Raw genomic sequence first — 21,849 nt, forward strand, 5'->3', positions numbered from 1 at the left:
TACGGAGATCTTGCTTCAGTAACAATTCCATATTTCTTCCATTCATTATCTTCTTTATAGAAGCACGCTTCTCAGCATTAGTTTTATACGATTTCATGCAAATAGGCTTACTCCCTTCAATTTCTTTAATATCCATTTTTGTTAAATTTGTATACCCTAATTCCTCCATATTTAATGCAAAATAATCTCGATACTCATTTATCAAATATGAAGCTTCCTGTTTTCTCTCTGGCATAATATTGTTATTAACTTTAATTTATTCTAAAGTAATCAGTCTCTTAAACTTCTTAATTTCATTTATTATCATTATTTCCTTTTGATTTGAACTTTTAGTTTTCTGATCTAGACTTGATTCAACTAATTCTGCTACTTCTGCTCTACTGATACATTCTCTTTCATTCGCGGAGTGTTGATATCATTTTGCAACTGTGAAAATGGACAATCATTAGCATACCATATGTGCAAAGTATTACCTATCTTGGCGTATGCAATATGTGGTAAATCAATCCATGTTTGACCAACTAATAATTCGCATAGTTGCGTTTCATCTCCTACAATTAGAACTGTAATGTCCTTTCCTTCCACATTATCAATCTCTAAATTAACAGTTACTTTTCCCAATGTTCTAGCGACTGGTTTACAAAGCAAAACAATTCCTCCTTATCAGGTTTTATAATAAGATTCAGTTTCTTAGCCACAGACTGTTTCAATAAACATGAACCAGACCCGTATCTCTGATTGCAGTAACTTCTTCTCCATTATTGATGCTAGCATACTTTAAATGTACAGTTGGTGAAACATCTAAATTCTGGTTCATGGATAATTTTTTTTTTTTTTTTTTGACATTTGTCAAGTCCGAACTCTTACACGTACACTTTTTAAAAAAATGACCCTTTCCATTACATTTCCTGTAAATTTTTTTTTTAGATTGAGGACAATCTGTCGCCATATGTCCATAATCATAACAATTGAAGCATTTTAGCTCACCCTTTTCATTGCAGATATCAGAATTATATTATTTTTTCTTGGGCTGACTATGTCAGACAAGTGAGCATAAGCAACAACAACAATGAACATTTACAAAAATAAAATACAAAATGGAAATTAAAATATGTAGAAATAAATTTTAATTATAATAACAAAAAAATTAAATATCCCATGCTTCACCAAATGGAAACAAAGATGTATTTAGAAGTTGAAAACAATTTGTATTCAGTATCTTTAGAATTCCGAATAACGTGGTAGATATTGCCACATATTTTTTGCTGTATTTCTTTAATACACGGTGATAACACTTGATGGCTACATCCTTTCATTTATACATTTTTTTAATATTTGTTAGTGTCACCAGTTGCTCTTTTCTACAGAAATGGTCCCCAGCTCTTACATATTGTGACTAAGTTAAGGTCTACATTAAGCCATAACTGTACAGTAGTCAGCTGACATTACTGGCTGCCGTCATGTGACAGGAATTATGCTAAATCTTCTTTGATGCTGCGTACAGCATTACGCCACTCTGATGAACTATCAATTGCCAATGCATTTTTCTATTCGATTTATTTTTTTCTCTTCTTAAATGGAAATTAAACCATGCAGCATAAAAAAATCAGTACTAGAATAACTACTGAATGATACATAATATGAGATTTATGTACTACAAAGTTCGTAATCCGGACTCGTCAGGACTTAATCAGGCGATTCCGGATTATAGATCATCAGTTTAAATTTGGTAAGATGGCATGCAGAAATTATACAATTAAAAATATGAAACCGTATAATGTAAGTTGTTTAAGTTGCTTCATTTTTTGTGCTAATACTTTCTCTTTAATTGTTTCTTCTATAAACAGACATAATTTCTTGTTCAGTTACAAAGTTCCACTGTTCAAATCCTGTAATTGCTGTGTCGAGAATACCGACTAACTTGTCAATCGAAATTTTTTCGTTTTCAATAACCTCTGTTACTTTCTTTACTATCGGAAGCGCACATGTGTAAACGCTTTATTGGATTTACGCGCATGCGCAAGTGTTTGGCCTTAATGTCTGGATTATAGATCATTCCGGATAATGGATTTCTGGATTACGGACTTTGTATTGTATTATTTTTCTACAAAGAAAATTAATTTGATCTAAGTTTTTATGTTCTAGGTTGTAGCACAGGTAGAAAATAAACACATTTCTGATAAAGCATTTTATTCAAAGTAAGCCAATGTATGAACATTTATAAAAATAAAATACAAAACAGAAATTAAAATAAGTCTGTGGCTTTCTTTAAAAATAGTTTTATTTTTGTACATTATATTACAAATTTTATCAATACAAAATAAAACCTGAATAAATAATTGATTCAATAAATCTCAAAATATTTAATTTTTATCATACAACTTAACATAGTTTGTAATATATATATTATAAATTTTTATTTGTGAATATAACTTAAAAATATTTTAAAATTAACTTTAAAAATATGAATAAAGACTTTAGTAGATTCTTTAACACTTCATTTGGACTTAAATAATATATTAGCATTATAATTGAAAATCTTTAAATTTACACAGAATTATAGTTTATACACTTTCAGTTCTCTTAACTTTTTTTTTTTAATTAGGTAGTTCATGCAGAAAAGTTCTGTTAAAGAATGCATATTAGAAATTACCATATAAATATTTTCAAAACTTTGGTTAACTTTTTCTTTACAGATATCTATAACCTATTCACATCCACATATGTTTATTTATCTCAAGAAATATTTATAAAATTAAAAAAAAAAGTATAAATTAAAAGTAGAATAATTATTTATAAATTATTAACTTTTTTAATATAAAATAGTATAAATTATTTATACAATTTTATATTTAGTAACCTTTCTAAGTGGCTGATGAATAAATGAAGATTTGACTAGCAAAATCCTTTTATCCCTTTTCCTGTATCACAGCCTAGGAAAATATAACATTAATATGTTAACATAATAATTGATAGTTCATCCTTAAAGCCACATATTTCCTAGCTAATCATATCTACTGATAGTTTTTCTCTTTTAAGTTTTAATATAATTTATATCTAAGGCACAATAATAAATGCAATTTTTAAGGTATTCGAGTGTTAACCATGCTTGCATAAAATCAAGTAAATTGAATTAAATTTGCATCATTCTACAATGAAGCTTAATGAACTGCAGCAAAAATGATTTTTCATAGCTAAAGATGACTTATTAAAAAAACAGAAAGTTGTTTAATAAAATGTTGTATATATTTTGCATACTGAAGCTTTAGTTAAAAATACTCTATTTTAAAATCAAACCTTCGTATCCTATATGATATCATAAATAAATTCTCATATTTTCCAAATAAAAATAACAATAGCTGAATTTGATTATTAATAAATGATAAAGGCATTATTTAAACAAAATGTACCAATAATAGTTTACACAAAAAGACAAGTTCAGTGCACGATTTCTTCTAAAAAGATAGATGTTTCCCCTTCTCATTGTATAAATGCAGGTTATTTTTTTTTGACAATAAAGCACATAAATGCTTCTCTTCCATCGATAGAAATATTACATAATATGTATATATATAAGCGCTAAAAGCAGAGCAATACTTAGTTTAACCTCTTTTTAAATAATTAGGGATTTTATTATCATGAGCCTTCTATAGAGCAGTGGTTTTTAACATCTTCTCATTTGAGTATTCTTAATAAGACTTTTTAATATACAGTACCCCTCCCTTTTCAAAACTATGATCCCCTCTCTCATTCTTTTAGAATATTGCTACAATATATCTTATTAAAACAAATACCACAAAAAAATACTGTTGTATTATTTTGTGGGGTTACACCTTTTTATATAACAACTAAATGTCGACGAATCTAGTGAACAACTAAGCGAACAATCGCTTTAGTTCAGGAACAGAGACAAACTCAAGAAAGGTTAATTACCCTTTATTGCTCAAAATAAGAGTTAAAAATTGGCCCCTTTCTCAGGACATACACCAAAGCCTCCACTTGGGTTTGAACTCAAAATAATAAGAAATAAGACTCAACCTTTTCCGGCATGCTACCTTTTATGGTATTAAAGATGTAATAAATTTATAAACTGCAATGAATAAGGTCCAAAAAATATATTGAACAAATACTGATTTTTACATTGTTGTTTAAAAAGTTGGAGTTTTGATAAAAAAAAAAAAAAAAAAAAAAGTAGGCAGTGTAATTAGGCCTAGAGGAGTACACAAGTAAAATTTTGTGAAGATAGCAGTTATCTTTTAATTATGTGGGTGTGCACAGAGTGGGCACGCTGGTTGAATAGAGCTTCAAAAAGAGTGCTGAAACGAGCATTGATGTCAATGAACTGACTGATGAGATGCGGAGAAACAAAGAATACAGACTCTCAGTTGTCCTAGATTATCGGTGGGCCTGGTCTGGGCACACCTAGGGTTCGCCGTTTGATTTTAGGCAAGATTTCAAGGTAAAAATTTAAAACTAATATAGAATTAGCATACAGCCAAAAAATACTGAGGCTCTCTATCGAAGTCAGTGGACTTAAATACTACTCTTACTTATGTGCATTAAATGCGATTCTAAAAACACATTCTGGTAGGAAATTATAAGCTGAAATTAGGATACACAGAAAAGTAGCTTTAACTGTTAAAAACTTAGGATAAACCTTACATCTTTAATACCATAAAATTTATAAACTGCAATGAATAAGGTCCAAAAATATATTGAACAAATACTGATTATTACATTGTTTGTTTAAAAAACAAATACAGTCATAACATATATTTTAAACTGAAATATAACTTTATTAATAAACCACAATGATTTTGGATATGTTTTTTCTCATATAAAGAAATGAATGAATTGATGAATTTATAAACTATTCATAAAATTTAAACCTATATTAAAACTTTAAGATTTCTCCTAATAATGTTGTAACACAGTCAAATATTAAACATACTTATTTTGAAATACATTAATAAAGGACTTCATAAATGTCAAGTTTAACAAAAATTAAGAATCGATGATGCTTATATCAACACATACAGAAAAAAATAGATTTATTTTACTTTTAAATAATGAGGATTTAAAAATCATCAGACATGCAATTGTTTCTTTCAATAAATTACATTGTTTGAGGAATGAATATTGTTAACTTTTCAAATATGTTTTTGTCAAAACATGCATTAGGCACTGTAGTATATATTACTTTTAGCATACTGCATAGTTAATATTATTTTTGGTGATAAGGTAACTTGTTCTGTAGGATATTTCAATCACATTTTCATAATTTATATTAGCTTGAACTTTCATATAGTTCATAAGATTTTAAACTGTCACTGAAAATGTTCACTAATTTTTGTTTGGGTGTTTGGTTTCTAAATAATGCAATAGTAATGACGGTTCCATACTTCCATTTGATAATATGTTTTTATGTGTTACACAAAGAGGACTGAAGCTGTCCTCGTCTCTTGTGAATGAAAATCCATATTAAATATCCATTAATTTTTTTTTTTTTTTGTTCTAGTAGAAACACTGTTTCATATTTTCTTACTACTGGTCAGCCTATCTTTTAACAGAGTAAATGGCTTAATTTCTGTTCTCAGCTGGTTATTGCTTGGCACAGATGCCAAATCAGAGCTATTATTCATGGTAAATCTAGTTCTGCACAAAAATATATTAACCATTTATCAATTTTTATTTAAGCAAGCCTTACATTAACAACTCTGAAAGAACAAAACTAATGTAAAACAACACTTCACACTCAGCCAAATTTGACTGTATTATAACTGTAAAGAAAAACAGCTACATAAGTCATTGATAATTCACTTCAGTTTAAAAATTTTACTGCCTTCTAATCACTGTGACAAAGTGGGAAAGGAGTGTCTGCATACAATGAGTAAGGAATCAAGCAATATTAATGGTGTGGGTAGGGCTAGCTACAATTAATTAACTTGCTCGTACACATTTTGGCCGTACTGGTTACAGTAATGGCTTTACTGGTATTCTTCACAAGTATTTTCATTTTTGTTAAATGAAAAATTTTAAATTCCTGGACATTTTATTTTTTCATAGTATTTATTACAATATTCTGCTGTATTCCCTATTATTGTAAATTTCTTCATACGTCTCTTGGGGTATGCGCACCACAGGTTGAGAACCACTGTTCTAGAGTAAGCAGACTGCAGAAAATTGGAAACGAAATGCCATGTGTACCTGGGAAGCATTCCAAGTTCAGAGAGGCTTTTTGTATTAATGTTTATAGACACAGAAAAGTTTTAAAAGTGAAAATCTTTCTGATATTTTTCTAAAGCTTTCAAATATATATTTACAAAATACTGTTCCACTCTAACTACTGTTAACTATCTAAATTAATGATTATTTAATATAAAAACTGCTGAAGTAAAAATGTATGTCCTTGAGATACTTTGAAATCTTCAGAACCGTACCCTCTTGATATCAGTGGTCCCAATGTGAATTAATATAAAAATAATTGCACTTAATTCATAAAACAACATACTGATCTAATAAAGATGCACTTTCAACTTCTAAATGATCCAACACATGTTCTTCAAATTCTTTTTGAGAAATAACTACACCAAAGGGAGCTTGACAGATAGGGCACACACGATCTTCTTCAGCAATTAAAGTTTCTTGATCAGATGTTGTATCTGGTTGTAGAGTTAAAAACTTTGCATCAGTATGTTGTTCATGACTGCCTGCATTTAAGTCATTCCGAGTATGCTGAATGTTATCATTTTTTAATATCTGTTCAACTGCTTTGTCCAAACCTTGCTGTCCTCCCAATTGTTTAGTGAAATAAACACGACAACTCTCATCAGAAGGTCTGGGAAAATTGTTTGAGGAAGCTTTATTTTTTGTAAAACAAATGGATGCATCCTGATTTGTTAAAGTCTGCAATGATCCTGCACTTGTCTTAGGGTTTATTTGCATGCTCTGTGTTTCACCTATAAAGAAGAAAGCATATTTTTTAATATGAAAGGTCAAGCTGGCCATAAAATATATTATAGAATGTCAAGAAAAAATGAGTTATCTAAAAATCATATAAAAGAGAGAAGATCTGCATTTAATTTGCCATTAATTTCGTTATCAAATTATTTGATAAAAAGATCTATACCTGTCTATGCTGCAATATCTTTACACTGTTCAAAATAGGCTTAAATCTTTCTGATTTAAAATTCTATCTCTGTTAACATTGGCATGATATCTAAAAAGTCAAGCAATTTTTGGAAAAAAAAAAAAAAAAAAAAAAACCACTTAATTTGGTACGTTACTTTTTAAAGTTCCCTCAAACGTCTTCATTTGAAAAGATTTTGTTAAAATCTTTCTTGTTAAAGCAGTTACCACATAAGCCTTTGGTGAATTATAAAACGTGCACAATGTAGATTGGACTTGTTAAGTTACCAATTTTATATCTAACAGCAGTGGTAATTCTAACAAAGAAATACCAACTATTTTTCAATTTATCTGGAAGCATAAGAATCTCTGCAATGATTAATTAGATCACAAAAAAGAGAAAAATTCAATGCTAATTAAAAAAATGCCTAAAGTATACTGTATTGTAATTTCAAATACATACAGTGGCTCCCAAAAATATTAGGATACTTTAAGTTCTGCTCTAAAATTAAACCATGACAACATTATATAAGACATTTACGGATAAATATCTGTCCCTTGATCACATGGAAAGAATTAGAGACGATGAGTGTTCCAATATAGAATATTATATCCCCCACTATGCCATTTTTCATCCTGAGAGTACGTCAACTCCCCTCCACATTGTCTTTGATGTGTCTTTTAAATCAAGTAATGGGCTTTCTCTCAATTCTATATTGTTAAATGGAAGAACTGTACAACGAGAGTTATTTTCCATTAGCCAGATTTTGCATTCATAGGTACGCATTTAGTGCAGACATCAAGAAAATGTATCGTCAGATACTAGTGGATGGAGCTGATAGAGATTTACAACAGATATTGTGGAAACCGAGTATGTTTGCTCCTGTGGAGACATATAGATTGAAAACAGTAACTGATGGAACATCATGTGCTCCATTTTTAGCAACTAGAACACTGCGAGCATTAGCGAAGGATGAACAAGGGAAATTTCCTCAGGCATTGAAGGTACTAATTAACGACACATTGATGACATTTTATCTGGATCTAATAACTTAGAAGAAACAAAGAAACTGCAAAACCTGTTAGCTGCAGAAGCTGTGGAATTACATAAATGGGTTTTGAATAATCCAGACTTGTTATATGACAGCAAAACCAAGGAATACATATTCTCATCAGATCAACCTACAGTTAGGACGCTTGGTTTATTATGGCGACCTTCATCAGATTGTTTTAAGGTATATGAACAGTTGTCCAGCAGTTTTACAAAACATGAAGTCCTGTCAACCATCAATTGACTCTTCGACCCATTGGGTGTTGTCAGTCCAGTTATTACCAAGGCCAAAATATTTCTTCAAGAAATGTGAAAGAATAAACTCAATTGGGACGATCCCATTCCATCAAGTGAGTTAAAAGTCTGGTTAAAATTTCTAAAGCAGCTACCAGAAATTAATAAATTAGAAATCCCTAGATTCATTCTTATACCTGAAGCCCATCATTATTGATCTTAATAGATTCTGCGATGCATCCGAAAAAGCTTTCAGTGTGGTGATTTAAATCGTCTAGTAGTATATACAGGCTAAACTAGGTTTCTTTTATTTATATTTTTAACTCCTTGCCCAACACATTAAATGCTAATGCCTATTATAATCAAGAACATGTCAGGCATGCTTTGAGCCATTTAGGCAGAGTGGCCAAAGTTGTGCTAATCGTACACATCTTATAATATGTAAATACATGTGTTAACTAGTTATAACTATTCAAAAGTCAAACAACAAAAATCAGCATTATATTTACAAAATTTTCAAAGGGCTAGTCTTAATTAGTTATAACTAGTTAATTTGCATGATGTTTGAGATCTAGTTAAAGTTATGTATGAACTAGTTAGTTCTATGATGTTTGTTAACTAGTTAAAGTTATAATTAGTTTAAATTTTGTATCATGTTTGAGAAACAATTATGAATGATTCATCAGTGAATAAAAACCATTTGGCATCTGAAAGTGAATAATAAATCAATAACACATTATTTCAGTTTCAGAATAAATGCTTAAATTATTAACACTTTGGAAGAAAAACTGCAGAAAATTAATAATCTTCAATTATAAGCCATCCTTCACAGAATTCTGGTACATGTACGTTTTGTCAGTTTTAAACTCCCAAGTTGTTTCACTGTACTTTACATTTTTTTGATAGCTTTGATGATGTTGGTTCTATGCTTGGGGAAATGACACCACTGTTGTGTGTGCAGTCTGTTTGTAGTACTCCATTCAATAAATTCAATACAATTATGTTTTTTCCCTGTATTTAATTTTTTGAACAAAACATAAAGTTAAAAAGTATCATGTCACATACATTTGGTAACACATTTTGGGTTTGAAGTAGGACTGAACTGTTTTCTGCTTCTCAAGTCATGTTTTGAAAATTTGTAGAAATATCTTGCTTACGTTTTTCACTATGTTAATTTACCACTGCTGCTTTTCATTATACCTTCTCTTGCTCTTTTTTAATTTTGCTTTAAAAACAAAACCTTTTGATGTATTCTTTCTGTTAGGACATACTGTCTCAACTGTATTAGTTTTACCGTTAATTAAAGTTATAAACAGTTTTGCCAAAGCATACCAATTATCTAATGTTATATTTAGATAATTGGTGTATATAACACCTGCACATAACAATGATTGTAACAGTTCCATGCCAAAGCTTTCAGAAGCTCTGTCATCAATCATTTCTCACTGTTCTCAACACAGCTTAATTTTCTTTTTTAAGACAATCACACTATGGTTCTTTCCTAATGTTTTTAAGAAAATACGTGCACAGGTGGCTAAGAATAAAACATAATTAAATCAGAAAACATTAACTACAAGGTTTACATCAGGACCTATCTATAAACCATGAGCTTGATACATGTTATTTATGTTTTGGCTGGACCATCATCCATGGTTCTTATGTTTGGTCCAGTCTCTTTATAGTGAGTCTCTTGTGACATGGTAGGGTTAAATATTCTTTATTCTATCCCTCATAAAAATTATACACAGAACTTATTCAAATAATAACTTAATTTTTTTAATTAAAAATTAAAAAGAAGTGCTTTTTTAGTCTACAAAGGTTTTGGGCCACATTTTTCCAGAGAAATTAAAACATCATTTGTTGCATATACTTGTTCTGAAATTTTTGCAGTACTTTAAATATTGTCTGACATAGTGTTTGAAAATAAATATGCACATAATTTTAAATGTAGAACATTCTGTAACAACATGATATAGTATCTATAACAACATGATATAGTAAATTCTGTAACAACATGATATAGTAAATTCTGTAACAACATGATATAATAAACTGAAGTTAGGAAACTAGTTATTTTTCATTTAAAAAATGATAAGCTATTAGAGAAATTACTGAAAATCTAAATTTGACACATCCTACTGCTCTCTGTGCTATAAAACAATTCGAAAGAATTTTTCCCGAAAACTCTAAATAAGAAAAACAATAAGCTCAATGCTTAAGCTTATTGCTCACCCACTTCACAGCACATTTAACACCTGTAAACCTTTTAAAGATTCAATACACAAGTTTCTCCAGAAACAATTAGAAGTGTAATAATTCAAGAAGAAATGCAAATCAATGATTAAAAAGACTTTTAATCATACTGGGATCAGGTTGTCTTTGTAGATGCGATTGAGTGGATATCTGCGATTGAGTGGCTTTGTAGATGCGATTGAGTGGATAACAACTGTACATTGTATTTAGATAATTATCGTAAGCATACTGCTTTATATGTTTGTTGTTGTTGTTTATCGTCGAAAGATTAGCTCCAGAAGGTTGTTGACCATCAAAAAATCAATAACAGTGAGGGGATCGGATGTTAAGTCCTCCTTAGAAAGTTCAATGCAATTCAGTATGTGATCCAGTGAAGCTGGATGGTCACAGCATTTTTTACAAGTGGGGTGGATTTTTCTGCCACTATCAAAAGAAAGACATTTAAGGTGGCCACTTATTAGTCTAGCCAGAGCAGTCTAGGAGCCACAGTCACATTTGATTTCCAGCAGGGAGCCAGGAGATGTTCCTGTATACCACTGGTGTGTAGGTGAAATACGCCGTATTATATTAAGTCCCTCAAGTCTTGCAGGTCGCCTCAAAGTGTGCTCTTAGCCAGCGAGGGGGTATACCGGGGCAGAACGGGCAAAGTACTTCGGAAGAGCAATTTTCTGGAAGGGTCACCCAAGGCGTGAAGGCCGTTCCATTTTGCTCTGCTAAGACCTGCAGGCAATGGAGCAAAGACAGATTTCTTCTCATGAACTTCACCCAGCGTGCTCCAGTTTTTTAGACCAATACTGCTTACTTCCTCCTCCTTATGGTTTGTTGCTTTATATGTTTGCTTGTGATTGATTATTGCACAGTTACCCATAAATGACCAAAACCTCCTTCTTTTTGATCTGATTTAAATCTAATTGAATGTTTTTGGAACAAATTAGAAGCACAAAATAGGAAATAGTATTTCATCAAAAGCTGAACTAAAATGTAATAAATAAGAATGAAATAATAAGTACAAAAATTACAACAAAGTAACCTTACACAATGTCAAAACATTTGTAAGGGGTAATAAAAGTAAAAAAGAGCCCATCAAATACTAGACTTATCTTAAGTTAAATATCTTCAAAGTTTTGAGCAATTTTTTTTATTCAGCATCCCAGGACTTTAAACCTTTTTTCATTATTGATTGATTTTTAAAAATTTTTAAATATATTAAATGTATAATTTTATAAAAAACAGAATAAAGATATTGTAGAATAAGATATTGGTTAAAAATAGAATTAAACATTCTATTTTTATTATACAGTGCGATGTAGCTCAGTACTATAGAAAACCACTCTGTACGTGCCATAATTTGTAGAAAAATCTAGCATATAAGAGAGGGCGAAAAATTTATCTTTCTGACTATCGACATCCCTAACAAAAAGTCTCAAATTTGTTGGCGACTTCGGAGAGCAATGTTTGTTTGAGTGGCTTTGTCTATTCCAGTGATGCATCTATTGTTACTTATATTTTCACATTCCATAAAGAAGCATTGGAGAGCTCATTGCCTAATGACCTGATGATCAATGGCCAGGCATTTCATAAATAAAAATAAAATATTTTCACATTCTTTTTCCATACAAGGCACAAGGTTGTTATTTACTCTTATTTTTGTGAATTTATGTAATGACGGTAGGGTGTCCACCGATAACATCGTGGCAAAAACATTATGAACAAAATCGTCGCGGAGAAGACAACGCAAGGTGAAAACGTCGTGCTACAAAACATCGCAGTTCTAAAACATCGTGGTACAAAACATCGTTGTAGAAAATAAAGCGGTTCAAAAACGTCGCAGTTTAAAAACATCGTCGTCGAAAATATCGTGGTAAAAAATAAAGTATCTACAAATCATCGCATGACGATAACATCGCAGACATGCTTTTTTCAGGTTTTAATAATTGTAAATGGATATTCCCATAATGATTTGTGAGCGCAAGGTGTAAAGAAGAATAAATTTTACTTTCACATATTTTATTAACTAATAAATTTTTGCTGAAAACGTAAGAAGGAAACTTAAGCATAGAAAATTAAATGTAACTTATAAATTATACTTTTCATGAAATATTACCAATAAAAACTTTATAAAAATGATTTATTAATGGCCTTTGTTAGTTAACTATGTCGGTTTAAAATTCTATTAAGTGCTATAAGTTGCATTAATTTTTTATGCTTAAGTTTCCTTTTTATTTTCTCAGCAAAAATTTATTAATTAATAAAAAATATGAAAGTAAAAATTATCCTTCTTTCCATCTTGCACTCACAAATCATTATGGGAATATCCATTTACACTTATTAAAGCATGCCTAAAAAAAAACATATCTGCGATGTTATCGTCATGCGATGATTTGTAGATACTTTATTTTTTACCACGATATTTTCAACGGCAATGTTTTTGAACCGCTTTATTTTCAACGACGATGTTTTGTACCACGATGTTTTAGAACTGCGATGTTTTCGCCTTGCGTTGTTTTCGGCTGTAACCGACGGTAGTATGCATATTTTAGTTCAGATAATTTTAGAGAGTTTTTGGATGCTATTAAGAAATTTTGTGTGCCACAGATTGAAGACATAGAAATTTCTAAATATGTAAGTCGATATTTCTTTTTCATATGTGATAACATCTATTTTCTTTTTTATGTTATTTCATTGTGTGATTTAAAATGCAGTTTATTGAGCTTTGATTGGCTACAAATTTTATATAATTTTGGTGATGAGTAACTTTGTTTTAACATTATACAGTCAAAAGTCTTTAATCCGGACTCGTCAGGACTTTGGCGATTCCGGATTATCGATTTTTCCGGATTATAGATCATCAGTTTAAATCTGGTAAGATGGCATGCAGAAATTATAAATTTAAAAATATGAAACCGTAATTTATAAAATAATGAGCAATTATGCTCTAAAGGGTATCAAAATTTACAAAAAAGAAGTTTAATATTTATTTGTTTACTTTATTAAACATTTCTTTCAACGCGCGCATGCGTAAAACATACAATACGCATAGCCGAAATTAGAAAATTGCAACCAGAAAACTATTTGATTTGTATTCGTGATATTTATAATGACGAGGAATTTGATTTAAATCATATCAAAGACAGTGTACATCAAGATGAAATACTACATTTAGTAAGGAATTATAAGCTGAATAAAATAAAAACATCTGCCCTGAAGATAACGATAGTGCTGACAGATCAACTTCCAGTTCATTGCACGCCACGACTTCTTCACCCCCCCCCCCCCCGCGCAGAGCAGCGTGAAATTGATAAACAGATTTCGGAATGGTTAAATAAACAAAGGATATGCCTTTATCCATTTTTTTGTAGCAATTCCACTTTTTGTTTGATGGACATCGAAACATACTTTCATTTTCTAGATCCTTTGGGAGCTCCAGCATCGGAAATTCTACTTGACATAATCGAAAGTTCAAGCTTACTTTTATAAAATTGCTCTTACAGTCTGCAAAAAATAATAAGCCGGATCCAATTCGAAGATTAAGGAACAACGCAATCATCAACATTAATTGAAATAGATAATTAGATAATTTTAGCTTATACCGTCCGTTGTACGTTAAACGCGCACGTGAAAATGTATTCTACGCTTGCGCAGTCGTAAAGGTCTCGTGTGCACGCGTAAACGCCTATGCGCATGCGCCGATAGATTTTAGCTTTGAGATCCGGATTATAGATCATTCCGGATTATGGGTGTCTGAATTAACGACTTTTGACTGCATAACATCATCATTCTCCTAATTTTTTAAAAAAATAGATTGATGTGTGATAGTGAAAATAGATAAATGTATACATGGACACCGAGTTTGTGCAATTCTTTGACCTGTTATTTTGGTTTTGTGTAGTGGCCATCTTGAAATTGTGCACTGCTGGCCAATTGCCAAAAATCACTAATTTTCGCCAAAGGGAACCCTGAAATACATTTTTACCTGAAAAATTATCCCAGCATTTGTTAGTTGCCCACCTATTTATGTTCTCTTATGCATAAATACATGGCAATAATTTATAAATTTTAGGAATTTTCTGTTTAAAGAAAACCAGTTTAAATACAATCTAAATGTATTATACTGTGGACTACAAAAATAGCCTGATTAAATTTATCACCCATGATCTTATACCATAGTGATTTGGGTTTTCAATTACAGTTATTGTTGCTATTATTTCAATTATTATACTGCTGCATACAAATTAATTTGAAGTAGTGCAAACTTCAAATTAATAAGTGTTTACTTGATACCTCCTCTAGAATTTCGACATGTTCTCTTAGAATGTTCAGATACAGCATAAAGCTGCAAAAATCCATCTGGTAAATAGAACAGTTGTTCTTTCCATTATTTTTTGCTAGAGTAGAAAATACCAGTTCACATAAATATGAAGTTGTAATGAGAATAATCTTGTTACCTGTAAGTAAAATTTTAAAATGTATAAAAATTTTGTGATGTACTTTACGAAATTCAATGAGAATGACTAAAAAGTGATGAGTTTTGGAATTAACAACTAAAATAATTATACAAATAAAAATAACTGAAAGCCAAAAGTACACTGCACGTTGATCTATGACGTTGAATTATCTTACATGTTACAAGTCGTACTAGATTTTGAAATTGTTGTTGCCAAAAAGTAAAAACCTTTTGGCAGCTAAAAAACTATAATGTTGAAATTTTTAAAAAAATGTGTTTTGTTAAGTGCTAAAAAAAAGAAAAAAAATTAAACAGAAAGTTATAAAATAATTTTATAAAATTAAAACTAATAATAATAAAAAGTACATTTCTTAAATTTTGCATTAAAACAGTCAAGCTGGCATACCCTCTATAGTGGTAATTCACTGTAAAAAAAAACAGGCATTAGTGATCAAGTGGGCTAATTCTGGATTTTACAGCACTCTGGATTTTATTTCACTTTCAGATGGTGCATTTCAAGCATCTTTGCGCCAGGCAGTCAGAGTAGCAAGAGAGTGGTGCCAATCAAGGCTATTATTTCAGACTCCCCTTCAAGATGTATGGGGATTAGATTGTCTAAGCTCCAGATATGGCTGTGAGATGCTTATTATTGTGTGAGCAATGCAATGTCAAATGTTAACACTTGAACAAAATTTTTTTGCATATGACAATTACATAAAATCAGATTCTTGTAGGGAAGTGTGTAGACAACTTGTAGAAAAATTCCTTGGCATTCTGATTCTACACAGGAATACTTTAAAAAATTTTGTTGGATACTTTTCCGTTTTGCCGGCGCAAATGAAAAAGTCGTCAATAATGGTACAACTGATGCCAAACGGAATATCTTCACTGGTAACCTTTTTTGCTTCATTTTCAAAACAAGTTGCAGCTATTTCTTATCAGATTGATTGTTTCTTTCAATACTGGCATACAATTACATAGAAGTTTTACAAAAGATAGTTAAATTTTATACCCTAAGACCATTTGTGGTAATTAAGTCAATTAGGATGCAATCTCATCGCTCACCCAAAGGCAAAAATATAGGAAAGGCAAAATTAAGGGTTAAATTCCCCCATTCTAATGAGAATGCACTAGCGAAGTAAAGCACTGAGATTTTACATAATATCTGAGTAAGCTATTTGTACGAACTGTAATAATTCTTGCATTTAAACTTGTATTCCAAATTAAGATTTAACTTGACATTAATGTAGATAATTACTGAGAGAATTATATTTTTGTAGCGTAGTTTACATGTGATGAGATCACTTTGGGTTACGTGATACAAAACGGCGAATCAGGATGTTGAACCATGAAAGCATAGTAAATTCTTAAATTAATGTCTTTTTACAAAATTGTAAATCATATTAATATGTTTATGCCTTCAAAATAAAAAAATCTTAGAACTAAAATTTTTTATGTGTATACTGTAGCCAACAAAGTCTACTTGGCGAGATTTGCGCCAGCGAAACAGAAACCTTTTGTTGTTAAATTAAAGGAAACTGGGTCATTCAACAATACAACTCGTAAAGGAGGGGGAAATTAAATGGAAATGAAAGTGTTGAAATTGGAGAATTATTACAACATACTCCAACAAAATCTCTATATTGTGTCTCACAGGAAACAGGTATTTCAAAAGTTTCGGTGTGTTTCAAAAGCCAGAAATGATGTCCATATGCTCAGCCTACGAGAAATAAGAGAGGATGCCAGGAATACCTGCAAGCATATGGACACCATTTTGAACAACTCTTATAATACTAGTGAGTATTAATTATATCACAGATATAAATAAAATGATGTGCTAGATTTTTATTAAAAGTTTATGACAATAAACAAGTTGAGTACCTGCCACTGCTTGGCACAAAGATGTTTGAAATGCTCTGTACATTTTAAAAATCTGTAAATATTCTTTAAGTTGTAAACAATCAATAGAAATTTTAGTAACACTATTCCATACAGATATGAAGATATTTTTGAGATCTTCATATCTGTATCAGAGGTATGTTTTGTACTGTGAAAAATGGACAATGAAATTAAATCATTTACAGAGTTTCAAATGAACCACACAAAAAAATACTGCTGAAGAAAAGTACAGAAGAAAGCTCCACTTGTCAAGAAAATATTTTGATTGAGCAGAATTATCTGATTAAAAACAGTTAACAAAATACCATATTCAGAAAGATATATAACAATCATTTTAAGTTAAAGAAATGCTGAGTTTATACAATTAAGTGAAATGACCCCCCAATTTTCTAAACAATGACATCTCTTTCATTAAAAGCTGAATTCTACTTTTTAGGAAGTAATAAAGCAATACAACATGCATTTTAATAATACTATATAGTATTGATAACCTTTTTTTATGGCAATAGCATCATGTAAATAATCATCTTTAAAATTGAAGACTACTTCTGGGAACATAAACAAACATCAGTTCTAAACATCATATGGGACTGGTCTTTGGAGGCTTTAGGATTTGTGTAAGCAATTTAGGGACACGGGACTATTAACATATTACGTAATCGCCTTGGTTTCATGTTAGTCATTAAAATCAATCAAATTACTGATGGAAAGTTGATTTAAAAAAAAAGAAAGGTTAGAGCAGATTGAAGGGTATCCCTTGTATTATTGCAAAGTTGTTTCATTTAGCGCGAAGTCAAGGGAGTGCACAATGCCTAGTTTGTGTAATTCTGTGATGTTTTTGAAGTGAAAATAGGTCAATGTATACATGAATACAGAGTTTGTTCAATTCTTGTTATTTTGTGTTTGTGTAGTGATGATTTTTGGCACTAAAATTGCCGCTACACAAAGCCAAAATAACAAGTCAAAGAACTGCATAAACTCGGTATCCATGTACCGCCAAATACCACCAATGGGTAACCGTAAATATACTTTTACAGTAAAAGTATAGTTTAGGGTACCCTTTGGCGAAACTTGGCGGTACATGGATACCGATTTCGTGCAATTCTTTGACTCGTTATTTTAGCTTGTGAAGCGGCGATTTTTACGCCGCTACACAAAGCCAAAATAACAAGACAAACAATTGCACAAACTCGGTATCCATGTACACATCAACTTATTTTCACTTAAAAAAAAAAATCCCCGAATTGCACAAAAATGGCATTGCGCACTCCTTTGACTTTATCCATGTACACGTCGACCTATTTTCACTTAAAAAAAAATCCCAGAATTGCAGAAAAATGGCATTGCACACTCTTTTAACTTTGTCCATGTACACATCGATATATTTTTACTTAAAAAGTCAAAGGAGCACCAAATTCTACAATACGAGCAAACAAAAAATGCATAATCTCAATAAAATACATTTTAAACCAAACAATAAAATAACATAAAAAAGGAAAAACATGTTATACATTTAAGCACTACCAAAAGCAAATATTCACTTACCATGATTTTCGAGTTCGCTTCGTACACCCAGAGCCAAGTAAAAATCAAAATATCAATCATACTCAAATGACTTTTTTCAAACCAGGTACTCTTTCTGATCGAACGCTTCGCATAGTGACCATCTGAACCTTTCTTCCTACAAACCCATTCAAATCCATCTAAATGGTTTTTACGTTCGACTAAACGCATATCCTTCCTACATACAGGACACTTATAATGGCTACTAAGTAAACCTTCATTTACACACCAGTCAATTAAAGCTCTTTTTCCCTTTTGCTCCAAATCATACAGAAACTTCAAATTAATCTTACTACATTCGGCCATTCTACCGTCTACAAACCAACACACACCACAAAAATGCTTACAAAACATCCCGATTCAAAATTTCCCAGAATCATGCATCCGATTACATCACAATAGGGTTTCCATAACATTCAACTACTCAGGCTACCATAAATGAAACAACAACTTAGCGATAAAAATCAAACAACAATTTCACCATAATACAAGGGGTACCTTAAAGTCTACTCTACCCTACTTTTACCAAAAGAAATGAACGGATTCAGATTTTAACATTGCAGCAGAGGGTTTATTAAGGTTTTTTATGCTCTCTTTGAACTCTCAGTTTAGTAGCTGCTCTTGGACTCATTCCAGCAGACACAACTTGTCTTTGTAACTTTTACTATTAAACATCATTTTCTTTGCACTTATGCCTCATAAAATTCAACAGAAAGATTACAAAATTTTTAAAAGCAGCATATCTTTACAATTCCTGCAACTGCCATACTTTTTTTCCCAGAAGTGCTATTACTCTTAAACATTACTTTGGTATAAGATCATTTTTGTTTTTTGTTTCACTTTTCAAACAACCAGCCACTAGCAAGGCTAATGGTCTAAAATAGTTACTATTAAAAAAAAAAAAAAGAAAAAAAAACCCATTTAATGCTTTTAATTAATCTAGCTAGCATGATTTCATGGATCCAGCTGTAGCATTGGTAATTAATCAAAGTGATAAAGAAATGAGTTAAATGAGCATTTATATTCCTTAGTTTGTTAATCAATAACAGGTAGATTAAATTAAAAAGATAAATTAAATACTCTATGTTTCACCAAATGGATATAAAAAAGGCACATGCAAGTTAAAATATTTTATATTAGATATCTTTAGAATATCTGATAAGAGATAATATTGGGTGACATCATCTTTTATTTTATTACTTTTACTATTATTATTTTTTTATATTCACTATATCCTTTATTTAAAAATAATACATGGTAATAATATTTGGTGGCAATGTTTGAAAAGTGATAAAAAGGTGATTTGAAAAGTGAGCTTTGATACTAATGGCACCTCTGGTCCTTAAAAAAACAGCAACACTGTTGGAATTGAATTACTAAAAACAAAAGTGTCATTAAAAAAGAAAAAAAAAATCATTGCCATCATGGTATTATATAGCACATTCAACATAATTCAATTTAACAAATAATAAGGATTCTTTTGGGTAAAGTAAACATTACCTTTTCTGAATAACTAAATATAAGAAATTAAAAATTTTTGAAGTCCTCACCTGGATCAATACTGCTGACAAGAAACTGCAACTTTCTCCTCTGTTCAAGAAGATGGTGTTTTAGAGATCTTGTGTTAGTCACTAAACTAGATAAGATCTCTTCCAGTTCCCCATAATTAGATGAATTTTCATCTTCTGCAATATTTATATCACTGTTTCCATTTTCTTGTTCAGAAAACTGACTGCTAAATTCTTGAAGTTCTCTCATTTCTTGTTTCATTTGTTCCAGTAACTTCTGTGAAACTTCTTTCCAATCCTCTTGAGGAGGATCTGCATCTTTTTTCACTACAGATTCATGACGTGAGAGGAAAAGAGGCTTTGAAGAACCTCCCGCCCAAGGAAATGAATGGTAAGAATTAAAACTCTGAGATATTTTTCTCATAAGTGAAACATTCTCTTCTTCTACAGATGTACTCTTTGTTCTAAGTTTTTGATTTTCACCTTCAGCTGATGATAGTCGTCCCTCTAATTCTCTTGTTCTTTCAGATAGTTTAGAAATAGCTAAATCCAATTCTTTAGCCTTCTGACGAGCAGCATCGCGCTCTTTTTGCAATCTTAAACTTTCAGTCTTCCATCGTACTACTTCATATGATAGTTGGACTTTACATGCAACCAATAAATTGACGTCAGTTTCACTTTTATTTTTGGGTACAGCACTTGTTCTGAGATTAGAATCTTGTCGACAACCATAACCACTTCCTGAAGGTTGAGGTTCTGCTTCTTTTAAATGATTATTATTCTCCAACACTTCCATAGCAACTGATAAAATAAAATTCAAAGTTGTATAAATAATATAAGTGTATAATTTAAATAAAAATGGATACAACAATTTCTATAATTACCAATGAAAGCAAAACAAATGATCTTAAAAGAAAAGACTCTATAATGAATATAGGTTATCATATACAAATATCAATTTAATTAATTAATCCCCCTTATTTTCATATTTAATGGTGTTTAAATTATAAACATGAAAAATATTGTATTTAACTTTTAAAAGTCTTATAGGCTAACTTCGAAAAGTTTCAACCCGCCCTCCCGAAAAAAAAAATCAGTGCTATCAAATGCTTTCCTCTGAAATTTCAGTAATTTATAAATATTTCATATTAAATATATTGCAATATACTATTAAATGTTTATAACTAACGATCTAGTACTTTTACATACAATAAACCATGGTTTTCCGTGAAATCACCATTAATTTTTGTTTAATTATACATCACTCCAAGAAACGAAACCTAGAATAATATGCTGTTTAATAATAATTAACAGGGTAAAAAGGATATTAAAATGAGCTTGACATAAATATATTTGCTACAAGTAAACGAAGAGTAAAAAACTGAAATACAACAATACTAGTGTAGAAAAACAAATATTGAATAAATTGCTGATTCCCAGGTATTTTTAAATCAAATGATTACATTATCAAGAAAGCAAATTTAAAAATCTTCTATACCTACAACACTATCATTTCCTCATAAGAGAAAACAACTCAATTGGAAATTACTTAGATAAGGATGTATGAACTGCTCCATTTAATATTTTGTCAGAAAGAATGAAAACGAAACTATCGATGATTGAAAGCGAGAATCGATTAAGTGTTTTCCATATTTGGTCTTTTTTATCTGAATTTATAAATTTTTTACAACAAAAATATACCTGCTATGAAATAATTAATGCTTTTAAAGTAACTTGTTTATTAATTAAGTTTATGTCCTGGAAAAATA

At 30.6% G+C, this 21,849-nt stretch overlaps 1 protein-coding gene across 2 annotated transcripts; it reads right to left on the reverse strand.

Moving 5' to 3' along the window:
* Positions 1–3,920: 3,920 nt before the first annotated feature.
* Positions 3,921–21,691, reverse strand: LOC118181135 (uncharacterized). Of its 2 annotated transcripts, none has more exons than XM_035350207.2 (3): positions 21,579–21,691; positions 20,123–20,881; positions 3,921–6,959 (listed from the first exon to the last, which is right to left on the reverse strand). In XM_035350207.2, the coding sequence occupies exons 2-3, from the start codon at positions 20,874–20,876 to the stop codon at positions 6,496–6,498; spliced, it is 1,218 nt and encodes a 405-aa protein (XP_035206098.1). In that variant the 5' UTR covers positions 20,877–20,881; positions 21,579–21,691; the 3' UTR covers positions 3,921–6,495. The 2 variants fall into 2 exon arrangements, with proteins under 2 accessions (XP_035206098.1, XP_035206099.1); XM_035350208.2 differs by having other exon boundaries at positions 21,583–21,672.
* Positions 21,692–21,849: the final 158 nt, after the last annotated feature.

This window comes from Stegodyphus dumicola, chromosome 7 (genome assembly GCF_044657685.1).
Source record: "Stegodyphus dumicola isolate Sdum_Otavi_A_Nest chromosome 7, ASM4465768v1".
Lineage (NCBI taxonomy): Eukaryota > Metazoa > Arthropoda > Arachnida > Araneae > Eresidae > Stegodyphus > Stegodyphus dumicola.

What these genes read in the sequence shown, in the direction of transcription:
- LOC118181135 (XM_035350207.2), bottom strand. Translation starts at nt 20,876, where the DNA reads ATGGAAGTGTTGGAGAATAATAATCATTTAAAAGAAGCAGAACCTCAA. An exon ending in TGTCAGCAGTATTGATCCAG is followed by an intron (nt 6,960 to 20,122) that starts GTGAGGACTTCA and finishes TCTTCTTTATAG; the next exon opens with GTGAAACACAGAGCATGCAA.